The 17,815-nt window shown below is 43.7% G+C and overlaps 2 protein-coding genes across 2 annotated transcripts in view; both read left to right on the top strand.

The window, feature by feature from the left end:
• Window positions 1-17,815, top strand: part of LOC132907299 (chromobox protein homolog 1-like) — a 194,306-nt gene that overhangs the window by 75,760 nt on the left and 100,731 nt on the right. The gene's annotated exons all lie outside the window — the stretch shown is intronic.
• LOC132907187 (insulin-like growth factor 2 mRNA-binding protein 1) overlaps window positions 1-17,815 on the top strand; it is a 70,868-nt gene that overhangs the window by 2,973 nt on the left and 50,080 nt on the right. The window contains exon 2 of the mRNA XM_060960075.1: window positions 12,038-12,101. Within this exon, the coding sequence (XP_060816058.1) occupies window positions 12,038-12,101 (64 nt within the window). The remainder of the gene's footprint in view (window positions 1-12,037; window positions 12,102-17,815) is intronic.

Here is a 17,815-nt window from a genome sequence, read left to right on the forward strand (position 1 = left end):
GAAAGAATACTGAAATTTCATTCCGACCACGCGTTACCAAGGGTAACGATGCGTAAAATAAATTTCATAGTCTATCGATAGCCTTGTTTGTCAAAGGCGTAGGAACACAGCGAAAGTGAAAGATCGATTAAAATCGCTAAAGACTACGTCGATCGATGCAGCTACTCTTTTTCTCATAATTCGTCAGTAAGTTGACGATAGTCGTAGACGAAAAAACTGTTACCGGCATGGTCGGACGCGTCTTTCATATTTTTCGTAAAACGATCGCACGCCTATAAATCCTGACCATCCGTACTGAATTTCAACTTTGTCTCGAAAAGTTAGATCGATACTTGACTAGAAACGACTCACGCCCGTACGTCGGTGATTCTCCCGCCCAAAAAACGTGGTCAAGGTCGCGTCTGTACGCGTGACGTATGGTTCCCCCACTGGCTTGATGCGAGGTTAAAATTTACATCGTGAAATACCGCCAACTTCATCTCAACGCGTCCGTAGAAATTGGTTAGTCACACTCGTCATGCACGATGGCCATGCTAATCGAGTAAATCCAGATCGTAAATTTTGTCGACGACTCCGTAACCAACGTACGCGCATTTGTACCTACGTTGATCGATACACTTGCGATTGCTTTTAGAACTTGATAAGGTTAACGGGATGGAAGAGTATGTAGAGTACGCGTTGATATTTCCCGAGGATCGTTTTTAAACCATCTTGCCTGTATATCGCGTAACAAGATCGTTTGTATCTGTAATCGCGAAGCAATCATTTTCGTGTCCTACGTATGTAAGATAAATCACTGTCACGCTCGTGACAGTCTCGTAAGTACGAGATGCTAATCGACGCGTAATACTTGCTTCGCCATGATAAACCGATTTCTGCTGAAGATTCGATGCGACGAATATCCTATATCCATACGATAAAATAATTCTATCTCGTATAATTAAAATAAAAGTTGGATACATTGGACACGGTATAAATTACTGGAAGTATTTGAATTCCCAGGAAGTACGGGACGTAAGCAGTTGAGAAAATTTGTAGTATAATGGTAGGCAAAAATGTAGCAAAGAATACCACGAGAACGGTCGGCTTGCTTAGAAGCCGGGTTGCAAGAAAGAGGCGCGGTACGAACATTGGAACGATTCATAGGGAATAGTCTCTCCCTCTATTTCGTTAGCAATACAGAAGGCTCAGTCGTTGCTCTGCAGCAGCGGTACATATGTATGCGGGGCTGATCCTTGGATACAATACCGTGTGCGGAGAACGTTACCGCTTAGTACAGAACTAGTTTGGTGGGTTGTGTTACGTTTTAGACCAACTAAACTAAGGCTAGTCGCGGTTAAACTACATCAGACTACAAACATCGATATTAATTCACCGAGGACTATAGCTTCGCCGCCATTTAATGTCTTCATTTTGTTCGAGTCATGAGAACATCGTACTGCCTAAAATGTTGTCGCTATTTTTCAACGTAGAATTATGATCAAACGAAATATCTTATAATACATTAACAAATACGATGATCTGTAGAAAACATTTATTATAGGAAACCGTACTAAAAAATTCTGTTTCGCGTTAGAATTTATTATAAAAATACCAAGGTACTACAGTTTTTAGAACGTAGAGGCATCGTGATTTCGTGGGAATATCCTTCTTCGTATTCGAGTTTGACGAAACGTCCGTATTCGATGTCCGTTTAGATGGTTAATAAAAGAGAGGAAAAGAATGTATATTTTTAATCGCAAGTTTCCAGTTGTTCGTGGTTCGGTCAGCTTGATTTGTCGCGTGCCTGCTCGAGACCACCTGCTCTCGAAAAAAGTTACCTGTTAACAGTGCACCGGTAACCGACACTGATGGAACTTGACGATTCGGTTTCTCCTCGGACATAGCGAACCTCGGGATTGATAATAACATCGAAGCAAATTAAAAAACAAAAAGAATAATCCTATGTTAACATGCACGATCCTATTACGATAAAGAAAATTTCTGCAGATCGTGTCAAACGTTATTGCTACGTCCAAATCGTGTCTTATCGATCTACGTGACGTGCAAAAAGATACGCGCACACACAGATAGCACGTGTTTAATAAAAACGATTAAAGTTAATTACAACCATCATTCGCGCTGTTTGCAACGTAACACCACCAATGTTCGATCGAAGTAGTGATTCCTTGTTTCTCACGAACGTGTCAACCCAAACGTTGTTGTACGTGTCGATAATATAAAACGGACCTTACAGCAGCTATTATCAGTGGGAATCTGTTTCTACTTCACGATGACTGCAAAGTCCAACGTTTTATCTTCTATTAGAGCGGTTAAATATTTCTTTCGCCAGCTGCAAAGAATTCCTTTATAGTCGCGACTAGGTCTTACAATGACGTCCGAATAAATTGCGTTCGTTGTTCACGCGCGGATGAAAGTTACTTGGTTTCAGCGTATAAAACGGTAATTTGATTAACCGAGTATTAAGTTGAGAACAACGGTGAAAAGAACTCGATTTAACACCGACACGAATGTACGGCTTAAGCGCAAAAAGTGCTTGCGCGTCTGCAAGGAGGAAGTGCTATCTTTAGAGCGGCGAAAAGAGAGTGTGCGGTGTCTTCTCGTCTTCTTTTTCGTCTAGCCATCCGCTTTCATTAACTGAATGGTCTTGGGACCAGGGGGCGAGAAAGCCATTGTGAAATTTCAACATACTCGATACCTCGAAATGAATGAAACGTAATGATTCTTCGCACTGTACTTCCCTATCAGTCACGCGATTTCGCAACCGCAAATCAGTGGCTTAATTAGCCATGGCTTTTAACGACCGATAAAATTCTCTCGTTGCACCGAAATTAAGCAATCGTAATTTTTTATTCGGTCTTTAAAGATATCGTTTAAGGAATTTTGAGGAATCGTTAAAACCACTAATTTATATCGTCGGAAGAAGAAGAAAAAAAGAAGGAAAAAAAGGGAACTCGTTAAAATTAAAAGCATATAGCATTAGGTTTTCGAGGGAGATCCACGCATTTCGTTGCGCGATATTGAAACGAAATTAACGAGGTTACATCGAACCGTAAAATGGTGATAACGTTGAGACGTCTGTATGAAATTATCCCCGGAGCAGTCTCTATTTTGAGTGTTTCTATATTGGCTTCGTCGACAATTCTCTATTTCTTCCTTGGCCTCCCACGCGGCGACTTTTTTTCTCTTTCCTATCTACATTGTCTTCGTCTTTCGTAGCCTCTGTTCGCTCGAGAAACCTTTGAAGACACGTGTTTGTTTTAGATACCCGGCCGTTGACTTCCCGGCGAATAACCGTGTTACCACTGTTACCCCGAAACCAAACCGTTTTCAACGAAATCTTTCTTATTGTAACAGTCGCATCAGCTATCTTCTTACTCCAAGCATCGCCCGTTCAACGTTTTCCCTTATATCTTCTCAGTGGAAAAAAATAGGTTCGCTCCTTATCGTTTACCGTACCCTATCGTTATCTGCCACCGAGTTTTTCTCTACGATTACCGTAGCTAATCCGCTTACGTAATCTGTATTTCCAACGAGCAACGTTCACGCTTCGTCCGTCGTAAATTCGTGAAAAAAGATTCGACGCGCAGCTATCTGACAAAAAGGACCAACGAGGAAAATCTCGACGAAAACATTTCCTTAAAACGCATCTTATCCGGACTGCCGACTTTCGTCCTTCCCTTCTGCCCATGAACGGAATCTTTATGTCAGAGCGGGGAAAAAGAAAAAAGAGAAAGACGATTAAAGCGTCTGCCAGTTGTGGCGGCAGTGAGTCCTCATGGGCCCACGTGCGCGTAATTGTCAGGTACGAAGAGAGAAATCCGAATCTTTCGACAGGTGTCAATGAACCGGGCAACGACGTATCCATCGAAGGATAAGCGAGGAAGATAGAAGGAAGGGAGGATCGGCGGGTCGAGAGAGAGAGGAAGGAAAGGCACGAACAGCTCGTTCGCACCTGCCTCCGTCGTATCCTCCACAGGGCTCACGGTGATTTCGCATTTCGTCAACGCGACTCGCTGAAACTGATTCCCTTGCCACGAATTAAGAACGATCTCGCAGTTGCGCGCAAAGTACGATCGAATGGAAATCGAATGGGAAACGAATCTCGGGAAAATACATTTCGTATTTTTCTTTAAGATTACGCGCGCGTTTCTTTGGTATCTTAATTAACCGGTAATTGCTACGTTGAAACGAATAACTTTCTGATAAAATTCCAAAGTAACCCAAGAGATAGACTGCAATATGCAAATTCATAAGTTACATTTTATGGGACGTAATCTGATCGAAGATTATCGGAATACCGCGAAATCGTGACAATGTTTACGACGTCTGAAATATTCTAGGGTCGTAGGTAGCAGTCGAGGGCCCAGGCGGCGACTTAATTTGTTTCGAGTTTCTATCGCTGGGTCGAAATACAAAGTACGGGCAGTTTTAATAGAAACGATAGGAAGGAGAGTCGTGGAATAACTGGCGTACGTGGCAACGAGGAATATCGAAATAACGCAGGCAGCGAAAGAGAGGGAACTCATCGTAGAAAAATTGCATCGGCATGGCGCCATTAATCTCCGAACGAGCGGATATTATTTTAATTCTCAAACCTCGGACCGAGTCTCTTCCGAGAAACGCCGCCCTTTGTCCCGGTCGGCTCCACGAAAGAAAAGTGACCGAGTGATTTAATCTACGAACGAACGGAGACCCTGGACTCTTTCTGCTTCTCGCTGTTCCCTATGCCTCTTCTTTTCTTTTCATTGGCGCGTTTCTTTTTTGTCTATCGAAGCCTATGTATGGTCGAATTCAACGGTTCGCATCGTGAGCATTGCTCGAAGAAAATCGCGCCGAAATCACGATTCGTCGACTCCACGAGTTCCGTATTTAAGATAGGCGAACAGAAATAAAACGACAAATTCTACCGATACCAATTCGTTGAACAATTGCCATAATAATTGGAATAATAACTGGTATGTCGTAAATGTATATTTTTGGATATTCTTTAGCAAATGTCTCGATCAAGGTAACCGGACAAATCTTACAGATATTAATGGTTCGATCATCGTGGCGTGATGATAGCGATTTGGTCAATCGTTGTTGGATAACGCGAAGTTACATACGAGTGCTCGAGACCATTGGCTTACTATGTTGAAAACAGAGACGCCAAGAGATAGGGGCGTTCACGCGTGTTCATCTTACACGGAGATTCATGAAATATTCGGCCACTTTATACAAACGTGAAATTCTGAACTTTGTCCATTTGTCAGATAAAAGTCGTTATCGTGCGCTGCCGCGCTACGACGTTCACGCTATTAGCGATGTACGCTGTACAAGTAACTTTACGACAATCTCGACAAGCGTCGCTTCGTTTCTTTCGTTTTCGGTATCGTACACTTTCAGGAAGAAACTTTCGCCATTCATATCGTATCGTATGTATATCGGCCGGGCGAAATTGAACACACACGCTGGTTAACTCGGCGTAGTCGATCGCTACGGGATTTAAAATTGATCGATACGCCACCTTAGAATACACATAGGCGATATTTTCGTCGTCTTATGAATCGCTATCTCGTCTTGTACGCAACAAAATATGCGTAGCCGCGAACGACGCGAATTTTCGAGGAAATACGTACTCGATCGACTCGACAAATTTCTCGTCAACATCTGCCATTCGATCGTCATACGTACATGCAACAAGTAAATTCGATCATCCATAATTTAACGGAAATTCAGAGTCGTTGTAACGTACGCAACGTTTGTAGATGAAACGACAGACTTGGAGAGCTTGGTGCTTCGATAGAGACGAGAATTCGAGGATATCGATAAGGATATCGTAAGCACGACGAAACGGACGAGTCTAGATAGGAAGGTATCGTGGTGTGAAAATCGAGCGAAGAGTGAGATTTTGCGTTTGGCGCGCTTTCTGCGGATTCTCAGTCAGGACCTATCTTAACGTGCGTGGGCCCATTCGCTTCATTCGGCAAACTAACCTACCCGTCTAAGTAATCCATTGTGCTTCTCGTGCTCTCTTTGTGTGGCCGCTCTCACGCTGCGAGCGCGGCACAAGGGTGTGCGAGAAGGAGCAAGAAAGGAGAGGCCTTGGCGCGAGAAAGAAGCGGCAAAGGAACGAGCAGGACAGAGAAAGGGGGTGGAACAGAGGGCGAAACAGAGAGAGAAGTACGCCACAAGGCCAACCGAGACCGAAGCAATTTTTGCTTTATTCTTTGCCAGGCCGAAAACGAGCGTGGATCCGACCGACTAACTGCTCCAATTTTATTTACCGCATCGTGTCAAACCCGATCGACGCGACTTCTCTTCGTCCTTTTGTCTTTTCGCGATATCCCGCGGCCACGTACCATCATTCCTGTTTCTTCTCTGCTCCTCAAATTTCTTTTCGAGTCTTTCTTACCACGTAAACAAACTTCACGGCAAGATAGCGCAATTGTCCTCCGACCATATTTATCTTCGTTTATTAAGAAGAACCATCCATCGAACTATCAGTGGGAAAGCGATATTTTTGTTTCGTCTGTACGGGGGAAAAAGTTTTCGTTGCTTCCTCTCGCCATTTCGTTCGGTTCGTTTTCGTTTCTTGCTTTCCGACGCGGAATTGAGATTAATACGAAGCCAGCGTACACCGTACGTTTAATTACCGTCCCATTAAAAACGGTTCCGATGTAGGTACGTTAAATTACCTAATGTTCCAGTGTATTTTCTTCAACGAAACGTTACGTTTCCCCGATTAGAAACACGTGCCTTTCCTTATCTGCGCTTCTATAACGAAACGCCTCGTGTGGTTCGTTACCGAATATTCCAACCACACGCAAATGTTTACCTATATATCGAATCACGCGAATGTTTATGTAATTTTATTCTCGAACATTTTTCCTTTAGATCCTGTTATATTCGCGGTCGTTTTGTATCTGGATCGCGTGTCCTCGTACCAGAAGCAGCGCGTTATTTGTCTTCCGATGTTTCAAACGACATCGTTACCAACATCGACGTCCTTGTTTATCGAGTAAACTGGAAAAATTAGATTCGGGGAGCAACATCCGATGCTCGAAACCAAGTTTCAAAAAATCGATAGATGCGAATTCGTTTGAAAATATTAATCGGCAAATTGCTGGGTAGATTCACGCGATTTCGACCCGTGATTCACGATTCGCAAACGATTTCCGTGGGACTGAACTAGCGAGTTGTAACTCAATAGTAATTTATGTACCTAGCCGTGCCAACCGCCGTGTCCAAGGCATCGGTATTCAGCATCGGCCTGGAATGCGCAACAGGAACCTGTTCTCATTCCCATTCCCGCGCAGCGCTACCCAAATATTTTATTACTTCCCCGTGGAGCCGGTGCTCTCTCTAGCTAGCTCTCTTTATCTCTACCTCTCTTCCCTTTTTTTCTTTCTCCCTTGCTCCTTGACCGACGCAAGAAACTCCTCGCTGTGTTATGTCATCCTGTAAGGCTCGCCTTATCGTTGTAGCGATATTTCAAACACGCCGAATACGTCTCGAGATTTCGTAGATGTTCGAGGAATCAATAGTCGTCTAATTTTGCTTCTGGTAATAATTACGTATTAAATATCCGAGGTTACGAACGAGTATTTCGCCACCGGTGCTTGGCCGAAGAATCGTCTTGGTGTATCAAGTGCCGAGATATGAAAAACGCTGTACTGGCAGTTGAGATACGCGAGGTTTACGTTACCTACGTTGCTGAAGCTATCGAGTATCGAAGCGAACGCTTTCTATTAATAATATACGCGTTATAAATAAACGTTGATAACCGATCAACCTCGAGATACGTAATTCAAGAGGATTCGCGACTTCTCCTGCAACTCGCTAATTACGTATTTTTTCATCTTTATTCCGTATATATACGTTGCATGTTCGAACGATTGCTAATTACGTAGATATAATCGTTGGCCAAGTGCGCGTCGTTTTACAAATTCGAACGTAACCAGGTTTCGAGGCATGAAAGCCCGTTCGATCGCGTCTCACCGTCAAGCAGAAATTGACGAAATTTAAGTTAGGAACCGGTAAAACGTATCGAGAAAGAGGGACAAAGAGGAGAAGCGAAATGAAAAGGGAAGGCACGGTGAAGCAAGAGAAAGAGGTGGAAGGAAAGAGCGAGAGAAAAAATGAATATATATTAGATAGATTGCGCGACGACCTCCGGATAGCTCTCCTAAGCTCGGTCTCGCTCGCTCTCGACTCACCTACCTGGCAGTTTTCGTTGTAGGCATCAGCAGGGAAGATGGTGGGTAGGGAGGGAGGAGGTAGGAGCACTAAGGAGACCTTGAAGGCTTGCTAGCCGGGTGCCGGTTAGTACTGACCCACTATAAAGGCACTTGCCATCCTGCTCGTTCAACAGGACAATCTACTATTACTCTCTCCCTCGGGAGAGCCTGCTAACCTACTCTCTTGCCCACATACACCGACTCGATCCGAAAACTCGCTTCTAGACCCTGGCTGCGCTTAGCTCAAACAGCTTCTTTCTCCCTCCCTCCCTCTATCTCGCTGGTTTCTCTCCTTTTTCACCCGTGCTCTCCGTCTCTATCCCGTTCACTTTGTCGTCCCTCGTACGCTGCCTTCCCTATCTCATTTCCACTCCCTTTTTTCTGCTCCCTTCTCGCTGCCGTTCTAATACCACCACGGCTACACCCCTCGAGTTCTCGCTATTTCGCTTCCTCTCGCTCCTTCTCTTTCTCTTTTTTTTTCTAGTTCGCTCTCTCTACTCCCTCGTACACGAGTGTGTACGTTACACGAACACACGGCCGCGTACACGAGGCATACGGTATACACGCGGACCGAACCCCCGAAAAATCTCTGTGTGACTGGGTAAGACGCGCGTACCCTTCTCTACGTATACGAGTGCTTGTTGCGTGTGTCTCTCTTATGCACGAATTTCACCGATGCTTAGAAAGAAGGAGAGAGATTCGAGCGTGTATCGTGTGTAAGTATGCCTGTGTTTGTAGGGAGTACCACCTAGCATAGCAACTGCTGTTTCTGCATTTCTTAGCAGCGCGCCCCATGCGAGATGCCGGTATATTTTAGGCATATAACGGGTGTCCCGTTTTCCAAACAAATGTCTACGCTTCTCTTCGCGGATCGTGCATCACTCGCGGTTACCTGATAACACGTCATGTAATTGTAACTTCGTATCGACAACGAGAGCTAGTCCATATCGAAAGTTTTACTTCGTCCTAGGAATTTTTCCGATTTCGTAACTTGGTATTCGAAACATCTTGCGGATCGTCTTGTGGATGAGACTCTTTTCTCGTAAAGCGTGTCGTGTTCGTTTCCGATACAACAGCAAGGATATAGTATGATACGATGTGGTAATGATTAGCAGGGTAAAAGTTCCAACTTCAAAAATAATCTATTTGACTTGATTTGTATAAATAACGAGTGCTTGAAGAAGACAACGCGGGTAGCGCAAATATCAAGCTCGTTGGAAAAAATATTCGAGCGTGTGACCGTCGTAAATTTTGACACGATCGGGATCATCGCGATCAAACGGCTCCTGCTTAGTTGAAAATTATATTCGGTGGGAGACGACGTTGTAACCTATCGTAATAGCCTACTAAATGGCAAACACGTGAAATCAAGCGTAAAAGCACACGTCGAATTTAACGCAGCATAAGAATCAAATTAAAACCTCGTCAAGTTCTACCTCCCCTCCTTTTTTTTCTCACCTTGTCGCGAATTGGCTTTCGCATGAAACCTGTTGGTACTCAGGCTGAGCACTCGTGCATGGAAACACTTACGAATATTATTGCTACAGGGTGAGATGAACCATTCGAGGGGAGACTTGACACGGGACCATACTAAGTAGCCATTTAAGCGCTACTTCCTCCTTTTCTTTTTTCCCCATCTCTTTCTGCCTCTTTTCACTTTCGAGTACTTACAGAAGATACCGTAACGCCATCTTCTCCTCGTCGTTTTATGTTTAATACACGCATTTTTAATTCATTCGAATTTCCAAGCTAGTCCGCCCGGTAGGTTATATTATATACCCTCATTGTACCAAGCATTCTGCTGCATTTAATAGACTCCTCGCGAACACAATTCCGCCACTCGCCACACGCCATTGTACCCCGCAAGAGAGATCTACCCGGTTTTTCTGAAGCAGACTCGGCTCATTCAAAAAAATACCACTCCGCGCACGAAAATGAGAAGCGCCGAGATCGTTATCGATGTTCAACGACAACGACGACGACGATCTGCGACGGTCTACCACGATCATCAACAAGCCTGCGTGCCCACTTACTTATGGCGCAAACCGACTGTAACTAATTCATGCGAACACGGATCTCCTTTTCGCCGAACCACTTCGAAATAACTTATTATTGAATCGAACAATTCCTCCCAACTCATAAAGCTATGCAAACATCTAAGAAAAAGATACAGATACATCTACTATTCCGTATATGCTATTCCCAACCTATCTTTGGCGTGAAGTATATAGTTTCAAATTTAGGCAAAATTATTACGATCAAATGTGAATATCTCGTTTCTACCGACCTTTATTAGAAACTCGTTTTAACGATCAATCCACTGCATGCTGACATCGTTGGCTGCCATATTTAACGTCTTGCTGTGCCCATTTGTTGAGAAACACCTTACACGTTTTTCGTCTTCTTTGCATCGAGTACACATCAAGCACACATCGTTTTAATCTACGTATGTCCGAGGATCAGGAATTACAAGTAAAAGAACGTTTTTCTTCGCAAGTTTTCTTTGAAATAGTTTTTCGAACTTTACTAGTCGATGTTTGTACGTTCCTCCATTTGTAATCGTAAGAACCGTTTAGTAGAGGTGGCGCCTTTCGATCGCCAATTTGTAGTTTAAACGAGAATTTTGTTACAAAAGGTTATACGGATAGCGAAAGGAAGAGATTAAATAAAGTATTCTAATACTTTATTTTGCCGGTATTGCGAACAAGATTGTTTTGATCATAGATCGTGAGTAGAAATCGCGCCATTTGCTGCCGACCAAACTATGTTTACATTCTTACGATGGCCTTGTCTTGCGAAGTCACCAAAGCGTATTTCTCTTCACGTCTAATCGACTAGAATACTAAAAAAAACACACGTCCTTTCGAACAATCTCAGAGTTGAATAGCTTTTTCCCGGAATCGATAATTTAAACGTTTATAATCTATCACGTAATTGACTCTTACGCACGTCGTGTTAATCACCGTAACTGACTGATTTCAAAACACATGCGCGCGCATCCTCCTGTCGCGAACAGGATGCGCATAAGAAACAATCATCGCCTAATTGCCAATCATGTAACAGATAAAATATTTATTTTTCGTGTAACCAAATTTAATTTTGTATACGTCGAGCGAAAAGGGTCACTTTCGATGGTCGACAAAAGTGGTTTCGTAGATTTTTTTGGCATTACATATAGAAAGAGGAACTGGTTAGAGAAAATTAGATGGGTCTAACTGGCAGAAGACACCTGGTGCCTAGGAAAGGAAATACTCGTGTATACATGCATTTATGTATATGTATGTTGGGACCCTCGGACCGTGTCGAAAAATTCGCTAGCCCGAGACTATGATCACGGATGCGTTCACATAACCTCTTGATCCTGATTAGAATATGAGTAAGCTACGCGATAGTTTCAAATCAGTGCAGCGATTTTTATGCCGTTAGACGTTGTATATGTGCAAATCAAAACCCGGAAGCAACCGCCAAGTTCCACTTTTCAAAACCGGTGTACAGCATATTTTTCCATGAGAAAATATCCCATCGGTAGTTCTGACCAGGGTCAGAGTTCAAATGTACCATTGGTTCAAACAGGTTGTCTAAACTGACCCAATAAACCAATTCTCCTATTTCCTTGATGCTATGAGAAAATTCGAGCGGTTCATATTTATTTACCATTCATTCGGTTATGTTGCCTTTGGTTTTCTTTTTCCTTTGTAATATATAACAGACTATTTTATTTAAATATAACTTTTCGAATAACGGTAGAAACATATTTGATATCCATAGTATCGTTTATAAATATGCTTTAAAATTGTGTTCTTTTCTTGTTTCAGGATATACCTATCTCGGATCAGTGCTTGTCGTGGAGCCATCCGTAGCTAGTGGACCGAAGAAACGGTAAGTTTTAAATATTTTCATAACTTGCTTCGCGTGAAATCGTGTCTGAATTTCGTGCCACGGTATCGCATTTTGGTTAGAAACCAAGCGTATCTACTAATGCACTAGCTAAGACGCGCGTTACTCGGTCGATCGGCGATATTCTCGACTAAAACGCCTTTACGATAAAACGCTTTGCTTTGTACATTGCGTTACTTCGTATGCAAATATGCACGTTTTAAATAAATTAGTCATGAATCGTCTTACCGTGGTTGTAATCAAAATTTATTCGGCCAACGAATATCGTTAACCGCTGTCCTTTAAACGGTCGTAAATTTGGCGAGCGTGCAGGAAACGCCTGGTCGAATTACACTTATATTATACATTAAGTATTTCCAGAAAGTTGCTCAACTTCTCAGGTTCTGCTACCGTGCGGATAGCGCCGAACCAACTTGTCCTTACGTGCTAATAGTCCATTTGTCTTCGAAAAATTTTATGTAATCGCTTACACAAACTTCAACAGGGGTTATTAACCTTAGGCAATTTCTCGATCAAAAGAGAGATCACGCGTAATGCCGGCATAACGAGGTGCATAATTGGCCGCACGCGAGTAAATGCGCGCGAGCGCGCATACACGAGAGTTTGAACTCGTGCCGAACGTGTCCAAGCAAAAATCGTCGAGGATTATCCGCAGTGGAACTCATCCGCGTCATAGAATTTTGAATAATTGTCGGATACCATCAAAGGAATCGTACGGTTAGCTCTACGAAACAAAGATGGCCAATTACATACGTCGCTCGAGGTTCGACCGAAGCGAACTTCCCCGAAAACTTCGTTATCTATTGTTATGCAAATTTCCGCGGTGTTCTTTTATCGCGATTGTTTCTGTCGATAGAAGCATAGGTGTCGTAATAGGATAAACGATGTTACAATTCTAGCATCGTTCAATGGAATCGTTCTATATTTATGCATGGAAATTTGTAGAATATGAATTACATTTGCACCATTTTTTTTGCATGCTGCCACATATATTACGCACACATGGACCGCTGGTACGTATCTATTGCCACTATTATTCGTCGATTGTATTTGTCGACGGGCGTTAACATTAATTTCTTCGCTGAAAACCTACACCTAGTCGACCTAGTTACTAGCGTTACTCCTTTGAAATTAAATCGTCCTTATATCTTTGTCCTGGCTGAATTTCTATTACGAAGGACTTTGACGTAGTTCGACGACCATCTTTTGATCAAGAAATTTTTACGTCGATATCGATTTATGCTTCGTAAGTGGAGGATGTAAAATTGATCGAAAGTGGCATTCGATCGATCATTAATTACCGTTCACTTCGATCGATATTATTGTTTTGATCGAAAACTTTCTACCGAGAGCTTCTTTCTAGTAGAAACGTTTGGGAGCCTCTGCGCATCGAGGCAGCCTCCTCCTCGACGGTGAGCAGGCGTTCGAAAAAAATGTGGCACCTGCCTTCTCCTTACGAGCCCCGAGCTGAGTCCAGGCTGCTCGCTCGTGCCACAACTGCAATCTGTTATTTCACCATCCCCCAACCTCGTTCCTTTCTCCGTTTCTCTTCTCGGTTATTCATACCAGCGATTCCTGTTGCCACAAGAAACCTTATCGACGATAGGAACGTGCAAAGGTATAAACCGGGGATTTGTTGCCGGTCATAATGATACTCGACAGCAGATAAGAGCAATTAAATGCAACGTGCAATGAATGCAGGGTAAAACGAGCCGTACGTGCGATGGCTTTTAATTCGGTTGTCCGATCGTATCGACGATGTCAAATATATAAAGTATCATTTTCCATCGTAACATGGTAAATGCAATTTTTCTTCTGTATCTCGATGCTTAACTCGCGACACGTGACGCGCGTTGTTTTGGACCTTGGCATAGCGAAAGGGTTAAATTAGGGCAACGAACGTAACCGTTGTGCCGTAGATTGTAAATGAAATTTTTTGTCAAGATAGCTAGCAAGGAGATTAGGCGGGGAGGTCGTCGGTCGACAATGGACAGATCGACAATTCAGAGGGACGAGTATCACTTCCGAGTTGTCCTCTTTGCGTAGCTCGGAAACTCGCGTATCAGCTTCCTGCAGCGAATGTTGCTCTTCCATTTTTAATGTTTAGGACCGACGCATGGCTAAACATTCATTTCCATATAAGCCGATATGTTTCAAATGTAAAGTACTCTCATACGGTGGTTACAGTGATGAAGAAGAAAAGACGAGAATAGATGGAGAAAGAAAAGGGAAGACGGTCCAAGAGAAACGGACTGGTACGAGCGAAAACTAGTTTAAGGTCCGAGGGTCTCACCCCTCAAGAATCCTTACAATGATTCCATGGGATCCACCGCGCTTCTGATTCTATTTCCTTTAACTGGCTCTATCGGCCTCTTTGTGTTAAGTCCGCCAATGTGTGACGTTATTCTAGCTTCGCGAGTGTGAGAACCGAACGGAAAATTCGTAACGAATGGTGACAATTATATCATCGTGCGACTCTATCCATGCTATTATCAGCACGTTTATTTTCATATGCTAAATATATGCCTTGTCTTCCTTTCTTTCGCGTGTACGCATCTTCAAAAGTGCAGGCAGTTAATAGCAGAGTTAAAGATTCGAAAATCTTGCCGTGATCGATGAGATACTTTAAATGTCAATAGAAATTTTTGATGGGAACGTTGGATGTGTTTTCAGTTGGATGTTTGTGACATAGAATACACATTCGAATCCCGTACGATTTAGATCGCTTCGTTCTCACTTTTGTGGTTTTCACGCAGACATACATAATTCAGAGACGACTCTGCGCTGCGCGGTCGATGCTTCTTCGAAACTTTTGAAGTCATGCACATGCTTAATCAATTTAATGCGATGACCGCAAAGACTGCTTTAGACTCGCCGAAAGGTGCACTTTGTGGTGCATCCACGTAACATAGGCACGTGTGTCGTACGTTGGAATTGTGGCAAACCGGCTTCTACGAAATGCAAATCGAAACGCAGTCGCGCGTAATATTTACATCGAAAACGTATCGACGTCCGATCGAAAGTTTGCTTCTTCTTTTTCCTAATAAGCGCACGAAGATAATCGGTATTTATTTACCAAGCGTATAAATAACAGCGATCTACCGTCTGGATCTACGATCGGACGGACTAAATACATACCACTTGACAAGCTTCCACGTTCAGGTGTCAAGTGGATATCTCATAATACGAAGTGCACGCGAACCGCATGTTTTTCCACTTGCACACGCGGGTCTGCACTTTTCCCATTTGCATAACAACGCCGCTGCACCTCGCAGCGCGTATCAGGTCATTCAGGTCGTACGATAGGAAGGGTGCATGGGGGTAAGTTAGACCCCTGCAGCCGGTGGTCACCCGGCTGACTGAATGCACTTTGTTTGCATTTCCTGCACCGAAGTGCCGCCGTTTGTCTATATCACTTGTCCCCTCGGCTTCATAAACCGCAAACAAATGTTCGCATCGTTGATGCGGGGGAAAACGAATAAAAAACTGCCACGAGAGCTGCCGAGGATGCATCTTTCCGTTCGATGCGATGCACACGTTCTCTCTCTCTCCTTGTTTCTCCACCGTTCCGCCTATCTTTCTCCTTGTCCTTCCTGTCTTTCTCTTTTCTTCGAGCGAATCGTTGCACTCGGCGCGTGCCAACCTCGTGCCCTTCTCCGGTGGTGTGCCCCCTCCCTCGCCTTGCATTTAATTCTGCCTCTCTTCGTCCTCCACCCCTTTCGACTCCCTACTTTTCTCGGGCTACCCCACCCAACCCCGTTGCCCTTCTCCCTCGCTCTCTCTTTCTCTCTCTCTCTTTCTCTCCTTTTCTCTCTCCCTCTCCCCCCGTCAACCAACAACCCACTCCACCCCACCCCCCTGAGTCGTGGTGCATCTTGCATGCACTTGTTGCGTCAATGCACAGCCGGCTGCTTCGGCACGCAGCGCAGGCGCAACTCGAATTTCTCGATGTTGTTGATACTTTTTTTATCGGGGCGAAGGGAACGTGGTGCGTGTGCGATGCGTTTCAAACGCGATAGGATTACTACGAGAGACAGTTAGCGCGGATCAACGCGAAAGACCATCAGGATACCGAAAGTAATACGTTTATTGAATTACGGAGATGCTGGCGCGGTGCAGTTTATTCGCACGTGCGATTTCTCTTCGTTAAAGGAGATGGACGTGAATGTGGAAACGAGATATCGCGTAACATAACGCAACCTTGCAGACGCTTAACACACAGCCGCGTCTCTTGCGTTATATCTCGACAGTGTTCGTTACTTTTGCCGTTTCGCTCATTTTCCTGTCACAATGCACGGATTACTCTTTCCATTTTTTGCGATATATTAAAGCAGCTCTTTCGTTTCTTGTTTCTCGTTCCAATCGACGTTAGCAACAGCAATACATTCCTTTTAACTTTTAAACTTTCATACAGAGAACATTACGTATTTCTCAGAAATTGCCGATATAACGATCATTACGATATCGTGTAAATATTTCGCGATATATTATGTACGAGCACGATCGTTAATACGAAGCATCCGCAAGTTTAAGGTTAAAGGACGCTCGTAAAAAGTGGAACTAACGGCGAAAGTAGTGGGCCATTCTCCGATGAATTACGCTCGTTACAAATATAGGGTGGATTTGTAATACCCTGGCTGCACTTGTTGCATCTATGTCGAATGCACTGGTGCTCCACGCAAGCGCCGTTTGCCAAAGCTAACTTTACGAATTTTCTTCCTGCCCGATGGCATTCCATAAATTAACTTTTTTTCAGCCGTGTACCTCGTTCCTGAACTTTCAAGTTTTTACTTTGTTCAAACTTTTTCAAACACTGTGAAATACGCGATGTTACCGAGTTAGCAAAGAAATTTCTCCTTTCGAAAATCTTCTCGTAGAACTTGTCACCTGTTGGAACGCGATTTCAATATAATAAACGGTGTTTTTACGCCTGACTTTCGACTAGAATTCTCGAGTAATCCTTCGTGCAACGACTCTTAGCAAATTCTCGCGTATAAAGCCGGCCTAGATAAACACAAGGCTGGATCGTTTGTCGTTGCCATCCTTTCGCACACTTTTCCTTTTCTTCGGTCCGGCTGCCGCGATTCTTTTTTCTGCGAGAAGCAACTGCTACCAGTGGCTTCGTATGTCGGCAGAGCGAAAACAAAACGATACAACGGGACCCGCCCGGTAGGATCGCTCCTTCCGATGTTTGCTCAAAGTATCTTCCTACGAGCCTCGAGGGACGATATCCTGACGAGGAGGAGCTCGATACGCGTCTTCGTGCAGCTGCGTTCACACAAGAGGCTAACGTGGTTCCTTTAGAATTGTCTTTCGAAAATTTCACTGACCGATAGATTTTGATCTTTGCGAAAGAATTTGGATCGAATTAATTTTGTTTCTCAGAAACCATCATTTTTGCCTAGCTACTACCGTGCTTTGCCTAACCTTGCTACCAATCTTTTTCGTTTCTCTTTATTCCGTGTCATTGCCTTTAATTCTGAACTTATGGAATACCTGGATCTTTAAGATCCTACAAACTTTGCTGTTACGACGCTTATGATAGAAATTTAAGTAACGTGATTATTTCGGTGCAAAGAATCGCGTACGTATAAGTTCACTGTAGCCAACTAACGCGAGGGTGCCTTTGAACGTAAGCCAAGAAGCTTCGATCGAAATTACCGATCAGCTGCTCCGGGCTGTCAGTCGCGGAAAGT

The sequence above is a fragment of the Bombus pascuorum genome, chromosome 1, assembly GCF_905332965.1.
Source record: "Bombus pascuorum chromosome 1, iyBomPasc1.1, whole genome shotgun sequence".
NCBI lineage: Eukaryota > Metazoa > Arthropoda > Insecta > Hymenoptera > Apidae > Bombus > Bombus pascuorum.